An 8,194-nucleotide genomic window follows, 5' to 3' on the forward strand; every position below is an offset into this window, starting at 1 on the left:
TTTGAGATGCTGGGAAATAATCTAGGGTCTTGTACTTGCTAGGCACGTACAGTACCACAGAGCTCAGTCCTTGGCCTTCGAAGTGCACATTTTCTATCTGAAATACACTCACAAAGAAGCAAACAACAAGCCATGCACAGAAGACTCGACTGGTCAATTCCTCTTACCAGCTGCATGCCGCTGAGCTCATCGACCAAGGTCATATTTCCCGACATAATCTTCTTTAGGGAGTCGCTGAATTCACGCAGCTGCTCCAGAGTTTCCCTTTTAGTTTCTTCATATTCGTCGGCGTCAAGCTCCTCTCTGAAGCACAGTTTACATCAGAGTGCAGAAAACACGTCTAAGCCTGAAAACCTCAGTACTTGATCTAGAGCAAGGCTGAAGGAGAGTACTAGCTGGAGTGGCACATGTCCACAGAGTCGAGCTACTGGCATCTCCATTGTCTTTCACTGTGGCTGAACCAGGGGCTGAGTGTGTGTTATCTCCCCTTGCCCCAGGAGGCATGCTTAGGCACACAGTACCTTCTCCTAAAGAGACCAGTTGTATAACCTCGGGCAAGGCATGAACAGGGACAAACCTCAGTTGTCTAAACAACTTCAGATCACTATAGTGCCTTTTCCTAAGTGTTCATTAAGAAGGAAACGCCTGGCATCTATAATAACAGTAAATGGTTGCTGTTAGCTTCAGTCTCATCAATGGTGGGAAGCACCTTTTGTGCCCACTGGCGAGCAGAGCGGCACACCTGTCAGCTGAGTAAAAGGCTATTTTTATTTACCAAACAAGCTGCTTATTAAATATTTACTACAAGTAACAAGAGCTCTACATGCTCAGCTACCATTTACGGGGCACTTACTTTAGGCCAAGCACTACATTGTCTCTTTCATTTCCATATTTACAGCATCCTTGGGAGGCTATAAAAAACTACAATTAATAGCTTGTTTTCTTCTGCTTTATTGAAATGGGTCTCATACAGTCAGGTTGGCCTGAAACTCACAATGTAGGCAAGAAGGACCTTGAGCTTCTGATTCTCCTGCATCCACCTCACACGTGCTGGGATATAGGAGTGTACAACCTCCCTCTCTTCCCTCCCTTCTTTGATGCTGGGAATTGAGTCCAAGCCTCTGGCGTATTAGGCACCCATTCATCCGCAGAGGAACGCCCACAGCCCAATCACAGCATTTTGAGCAATTAGCCAGGAGTTCATTCTAGACAGAGCTGTTTTAAATACTAAAGACGACGTAAGCTTAGCTATTTCCAGGAATATTTTAAGTCTTCCACATCCCAGGCTTTATGAGAAGTTTACTTTTCCCACAGGCAGAGTGCTGTAGAACACTACAGAGGAGACCAAAGTCACATCCATGGAGCTTGAACTCTCTCCATCAGAAACAGAGTAATGACACATAATTATACTATTACCTGCATTCCTCCAGATCTTGTAATTGCTGCATCAGTCTATCCAACTGTTCTTCTAAATTCTGCTTTAATTTGCTTGTCTCTGTCTTCCCTCTGGAAGCCATTTTAATCACTATAAGAATGATAAACCCACATGGAGTACATTGGATTTGGTTACTTAAGAAGACTGAACATACCAGTACAATTCAAAATTAAGAAAATATAAAATGCTGGGCGGTGGCAGTGGTGGTGCACACCTTTAATCCTAGCACTTGGGAGGCAGAGGCGAGGGAACTCTGAGTTCAAGGCCAGCCTGGTCTACTGAGTGATTTCCAGGACAGCCAGTGCCACACCAAAACCAAAACCCAAACCAAGCCAAAAAACAAAACTGAAGAGACCATAGTATGTCTAGGATTACAGGTATACGCCAACAGGCCCAGCCTTTTTCTTTTCGTTTTTTGCAGGAGATTGAACTCAGGGTCTCATTCGTGCCTAAGCAAGCACTCTACCATTAAGAAAATCCCCTGCCCAGTAAGTTTTTACTGTTGAATAGAAAAATCTGTCTCTCTCTTTTTGGGGGAAATGGGAAGAACCAGCATACTAGGTGTGCCCCCTACCGCCAGGCCACATCCCGAAGCCGCAATTCAGTCTCAAGAAGCAAAGTTATTCTGAATAAATTTCAGGGAATACTGAGGCTTTTTAAAAAGCTTTAACCACACGCTACAGATTTATGACAGGAAGATTTAACTCACTGGCACCACCCAGTAATAAAGATCAGAAGTGCATTTTCTTCAAATCTGCAGAAATGGCCCTCCAGTACTGTCAGCTGGAGAGGAAGGGGAACATTCATTCATGCTGATCGGGCTTCTAGGATTGCACAAACCGCCAACTTTGGAAGCTCTGAGTGTCGTCAGTTTGAGAAAAGCGTAATTGTTCATAGGGTTTACAACCGAGGGGTGGAGTTGGCTAGACCAAGGGAAACTATTAAGTAGTTTTATTTGCTATGATGAACTTGGCCTACAGACGTCCAGATAACTTCCCCTTAAGCATAAGTAGCCTGTAACTGAAATACACTTTCCACTCCTAGGAAGACCCAACAGAGGGCATTTAACTCCTGGACTGTGCCTCCTGTAGCTTTTTCTGAGGTTTCCTCTGATGAGGCCACAACGCCCAGGAAACGCCTTGAGGAAAACTGTCCAACTCAGAAGCACGAAAGGCAAGGGCAGAAAGCACACCTTCTCAGGGTCGGAAGTGAGCAGCTCTCGACCCAGGACCACCGGGGACAGGAATCAGGGAAAGCGGCACCCTCGGCCACCAAACTCCTCCCTGCGGACGAACTCGCAGCTCCGGTCCGCAGGTCCCGCGGAGGCCGGGTTCCCGCCGGGGCGCGGTGCTCAGCTGCTGTGGCGTGGGGTCCGACGCCTACGAAACGCTCGGTGTGTGATCGGGAACCGGACAACCTCCTTCTGCCCTGGCGTTGCCCGCCCGCCTCCGGCCAGCAGATCCTAGGGTTTGGATCCAAGCGCCCCGCCCCTGACGGCCCGGGCCGGGCGGACCAGGCCGGAGGAGCACTTCCGCTGGACGCGCGCACTTCCGGCTGCGTGGAACCAATGAAAGCGCGGTGCGGTGTTCCCTTCGCTAGCTTCCGGGCCGAGGTTGTCTGCTGGAGGACTGGGGCGGTTTGGCCTGCGGGGCTTGGTAAGCACCCCGCACGCGGTCCTAGGATAACCCGTTTTTGGGAACGTTAGCCCAGCACCCCTTATTGTGCCAAGCAAAGGGGAAAGCGCAGTGGCTGGGCCTTTAGAGTCCTTTGTAACGGTCCCTGGAACCAGTTCTTCAGAGTCAACTCTTGCTCGTTAGTTCCCCCTCGGAACCAAAAAGTTGGTAAAATGTCCTGTGACCTTGGTGCGGGTCAGTTCACACTTTGGGATGCCCTGGGGGTTTCCTTCTCTAGAGGTGTCTGGAGAGCAGGCACCCGAGCGCTTAGAGGGACGTGGGTGAGAGGCAGTGGGGGAAAACCGGCGTTGTGAGGTACTCCTCCTTCCCTCCTAAATTCTTTCCAAATATGGGAAAGGTCAGATCCACTTTACTGACAGCCGTTTGTCAAAGCCTTTGAGAACTAGGAAAATATCTCCTGGATGGACTTTAAACGTTACCCGGGAACTGAGTGCAAAAGCTTTGGAGTGATTCCATCTTCCTGAATAGGTGCTATAGTGATCCACAGGGCATTGGGTTTTGTGGTAAACTTCGTTCAAAGACAATATTAAAATTTGTATTTCATTCCGTCAGTACGAACTTCAGACTTGAATTATCGTAGCGCTCTCTGGGGTGTATTGAAGCCCCTTTGCCTCGGCTGTTTGTCATTGCTGTTTGTTGCAATGTGGAAACGGCCTTTCTAGACAGCTATTCGGCCTGCTTTGCAGAAATGCTCCCGAGTCAAGCGTGTGCCTGTTGTGTTGATGCAGCTGTCTTTGATTTTCCATATGAGAATGTGTGCCAGCTTCTTAGGCAGAATGCCCCGAAGGGTGTAAGAAAACTTCATTCTGGTGGTACCAGACTTGAAGCCTGAACTGTGGGAACTTTTCAGCCAGATTCTCACATTGGGAGGGGAGAGAGAAGAGGAAGAGGGCAACAGTGAGATTTGTGGGGCTGAAGAGAAAACTCAGTTGTAACTCGGCCACATAATGCCCTGGGTTTGGTCGCCAGCACCAGGCAAACTGGGAGTGGTGCTATACGCTGAGGTAGAGGCTGGAGGCACCAAAGTGAATTCTAGAACAGCCTAGGAACATGAAAATGTGTCTTTTGGGGAGTGGGGATGCAGAGGATGACAGGGTTTCTCCGTGTAGCAGCCCTGGCTGTCCTTGAACTCACTTTGTAGACTAGGCTGGCTTCAAATTCATAGAACTCTGCCTATCTTTGCCTCCCAAATGCTGGGATTAAAGGCACCACCGCCAGCTGAAATTTTGTCTTAAACAAAATTCAACCAAACAGCAGCAATTAAAATTGAGTGCAATAGTCCACACCTCTAAATTCAGTGTTTGGGATGCTCAGGCCAGATGACCAGGAGTTCCGGGCTAGCCCAGGCTATATGAGACCTTATCATTTAAAAAAATAAAAAGAAAAGAAAGAAGAAAAGAGACAGATTCAGAGTCAGGCATTGTGGTATATGCCTTTAATCCCACCAGTCAGGAGGCAGAGGCAAGCAGATCTCTGAGTTCAAGGCCAACCTGGTCTACAGAGTGAATTGTAGGACATCCAGGGCTGCACGGTGAGGCCCTGGCGAGAGGGGGGTGTGCCATTTGACTAGCTCAGGAATGGAGGTATGTCACCATATGCTTCATCCTGGGTATTGTTCCCAGAACTATGGAGTGATGGGTGGAGAGAAATAGTCCTTTTGAACATTACTCAAGTGGTTTGGATTTTTAAAAATTTTCTAGTAATATGAATGACAATTCTCAGAAATTTTTTTAAATGTAAACACAGGAAAATGGCCTGTTCGGCTTGAGGTCACCACTATGCATCTGGGAGTTTTGCCCTTGCAAGAAAACAGGATAAGGAAAAAAAGCCTATTCCAGACAGTTCTACAAGGAGATGGAAGAGAGGGGTTTTTTGGTTTTTCGAGACAGGGTTTCTCTGTAGCTTTGGAGCCTGTCCTGGAACTAGCTCTTGTAGACCAGGCTGGCCTCAAACTCACAGAGATCCTCCTGCCTCTGCCTCCCAGTGCTGGGATTAAAGGTGTGTGCCACCAACTGCCTGGCTACTTCCGTAGATGATGATCCTTTCAGGCACTGTGTCTGGCTTGAGTGTGTGCAGTCTTGGGTGTGCAGGGAAGGTCCTGCCTTCTATGGATTGCTTCTTCTTGGTTAGTGACTGTCTGACAGGGCAGTTCTATACCAAGTTTTCTTCCGTGCCTTTGGGGTCTTGTGTTGGGTTTATGATCTTGAGGCAGGAGACTGAGAGGAAATTAGGAAGGAGGAATGATGCGTTGGGAAAGTCGCTGTAGAAGACAGAACTAAAGAAAGCCACTTCCGCAGTGGGAATCCTAATAGAGAAGCTAAATAAACGTGGGCTTGGCAGGAGTTTAGGGGACTTCAGCCTGGACTTAGTGTGAGAGCTGAGAGAACCAAGTAGGGACATGCTGGGGCAGATGGAACCTGAGGGGTGGGAAGGACCACAATCCAAAGGTTTTCTGGACACTTGGGCCACCATTATTATTTATTTATGTGATGTTGGGGATTGAACCCAAGCCTAATGTTCTACACCTAATTAAGCTTGTGTTGAGCTTAATTATCTCATTAATAGGCCGGGCGGTGGTGGCGCACGCCTTTAATCCCAGCACTCGGGAGGCAGAGGCAGGCGGATCTCTGTGAGTTCGAGACCAGCCTGGTCTACAAGAGCTAGTTCCAGGACAGGCTTAAAAACCACAGAGAAACCCTGTCTCGAAAAAAAAAATTATCTCATTAATAACTGAGGCAGAGTTTTCATGCAGCCCCGCTTGGCCTTGAGCTAGAGATGTAATGACATTGAACTCCTGATTCTCCTGCTTCCACCTCCCAAAGTCACTACCCGTCCTATTCATGCAGTGCTGGGAGCTGAGCCCAGAGCCTTCTGCATACAAGGCAAGTCCTGTAGACCTCTAGTCCCGGGCCTCTTTTCTGTGTCCACTAACAGATAGCTTGTACCATTGTAAGTCTTGCAATAATGGGTAAAAACTTCTATTTTTAGAATTAGCCGTGTTTCTCCAGTGGTCAGGTCCTGGGCAGGTTAATCAACCTCTCTATGCCCCAGCGTCTTCATTTGTAGAGATGGTGGGTTTGGGGATAGTCCCACCTCATTGTGTTGCCAGGTTCTATGAGTGCATAGGAGATGCTTGCCTTCTTCTGCCTTCTGAGTACTGGGATTAAAGGTGTGTACTGCACCACCATGCATGGCTCTGTGTGATACTTTCTATTAAGAATCTGTGGTTGCTTGTCAGCTGGGGCAAACAGCTACAGTTAATAAGAGATCAATGCCATTGATGTGAAATTTGTGCTTCATTGGGACAAAGTGTTTGCTCAGGTAAAGTACATGGAGTTGTAGTCCAGAGGGGTCCAAGACTATACTTGAGCTAGCAGCTGAATGTGGCAATGTCTGAGGGTCTCTGTTTCCTTTTAAGACATAAAAAGCTATAGGATTGAGCCAGGCAGTGATAGCACACGACTAGTCCCAAAACTGGGGAGGCAGAGGCAGGTGGGTCTCTGTGAGTTCGAGGCTAGCCTGTTCTACAGAGTGAGTTCAAGGACAAAAACTTTGTCTCAAAAAACAAAAAACACTTGAACTTTTAAAGAGACTTAGAATTTTAAAAGTATTGAAGATTTTAAAGACAGAGAATTGTGAAAGTTGGCTGATGGTTGTATTGTAATATTAACATGAGACTTTGGGGCCAAGACATCGAAAGGTCATGGTTTAATGTGTGTTTGCATATCAAGTAGAAAAGGGGTAAAGGTTCATGGTCACCTGTAACTGTTAACTGCCACGGCCTGGAGCCATCTGAAAGGAGCAACTTGATTGAAGAATTGCCTGGACTGGATTGGCCTGTGGGTGTGTCTGTGGGGGACTGTCCTGTAGATAGAGGAGGGCACAGTCCCCTGAGCAGCTCCGTTCCCTTCCAGGTGGGTCTGTGTGTACAGGAAAGCCTGCTTGGCCTAAGCCATGATTGAGCCAAGCAAGCAGCATTCCTCAGTAATTTCTGCTTCAGGCTCCTACTTGAGTTCGTGCCCCAACTTCCTTCAATGATGTACTGACCTGGAAATAGGAGGCAATAAACTTCCTCCCTGAGCTGCTTTTGGTTAGAGTGTTTGTAACAGCATGGGAATGAAACTCAGACATGGCTACACAATAATTGGCTGTAATGATGTGAAAGATTGTTGTAATCCACTGTCTCTTTACCCAAAAGTTCCCACAATGTAAAGAGTCAATAAATTGAAATGAATGGTCTGAGTCACTGTGTCCTTGTGAAGCTTCGCTCTATGTTTCTGAGATAAGTGACTTCCCTTCTTATGTCTCTGCTACTTTCTGTGGCCATCATCCGCTCAGAGCCTAACTTCCATGGACAGGAACACAATCTCCTTTGGGTATATTTGGTGATGGCAATCTTGTGATGTCACTTGACCAATTCATTTCCCACTTCCTCAGCGCTCATTCATGTTTAAAAGCAACTTTCTTCCACAATGGCTGGTCTTGGCATGCTTCTATTGTGGCCATGATTTGCAGCTGACATTTCGTGTAGAGTGGCAGCTAAGATAGTCTTGTGAGATGGTAACAGCATTGGCAGTGCTGCTGGGACAGGCTCAGTTGACCCAGGCGTGTAACTGAGGCAGGAGACCAGCAGGACCCTCGGGCCGGCTTTAGATTGTTGGCTTTGCGTCTGGCTTTGGACAGGTCACTTTAGACAGCCAGATGAGCCCCATGCCAGAGAAAAGCACTGCGGGACAAAGCACAGGGTCTAGTCAAGGTGGAGCAGAACTTGGCGTTAAAAAAAAAAAAACATGCCTTCTCAAGGAAGCTTCTTTTGCACTGATAGCACTAATTGCAGACTTGGAGTTGAGAAAGAGACACAGAGGGCTTCGTTGACAGCCCTCTCCTCCCACCCTCCCATCTCATCCCCACCCCTGAAAAAGAAGTCTAGGCAGGAAGCCATAGAGAACTCTTCAAAGTTGTGAGAGGGTGCTGAAGTGTAGCTTCCACACCTGCTGGCTTCTGGCAGGGTGGGGGTGGAGAAGGACTCGGATCTCTTTAAGGGGCTGGCGCCGGGATTTTGGCC

At 47.7% G+C, this 8,194-nt stretch overlaps 2 protein-coding genes across 4 annotated transcripts in view; one reads left to right on the plus strand and one right to left on the minus strand.

Annotated features, from left to right (window-relative positions):
• Lzic (leucine zipper and CTNNBIP1 domain containing) overlaps positions 1-2,947 on the minus strand; it is an 11,726-nt gene extending 8,779 nt beyond the window's left edge. The window contains exons 1-3 of one of the 3 annotated variants that reach the window (XM_005353689.3): positions 2,628-2,947; positions 1,417-1,525; positions 168-303 (exon numbers count right to left, since the gene is read on the minus strand). In XM_005353689.3, the coding sequence (XP_005353746.1) occupies positions 168-303; positions 1,417-1,517 (237 nt within the window). In that variant the 5' untranslated portion in view covers positions 1,518-1,525; positions 2,628-2,947. The other 2 variants (XM_026782088.1, XM_026782087.1) reach the window with 2 other exon arrangements.
• A 74-nt stretch (positions 2,948-3,021) lies between these two features.
• Nmnat1 (nicotinamide nucleotide adenylyltransferase 1) overlaps positions 3,022-8,194 on the plus strand; it is a 21,719-nt gene continuing 16,546 nt past the window's right edge. The window contains exon 1 of the mRNA XM_005353690.3: positions 3,022-3,090. The gene's annotated coding sequence lies outside the window, so the exon portion shown is untranslated. The remainder of the gene's footprint in view (positions 3,091-8,194) is intronic.

Source organism: Microtus ochrogaster, chromosome 10, assembly GCF_000317375.1.
Source record: "Microtus ochrogaster isolate Prairie Vole_2 chromosome 10, MicOch1.0, whole genome shotgun sequence".
Taxonomy (NCBI): Eukaryota; Metazoa; Chordata; class Mammalia; order Rodentia; family Cricetidae; genus Microtus; species Microtus ochrogaster.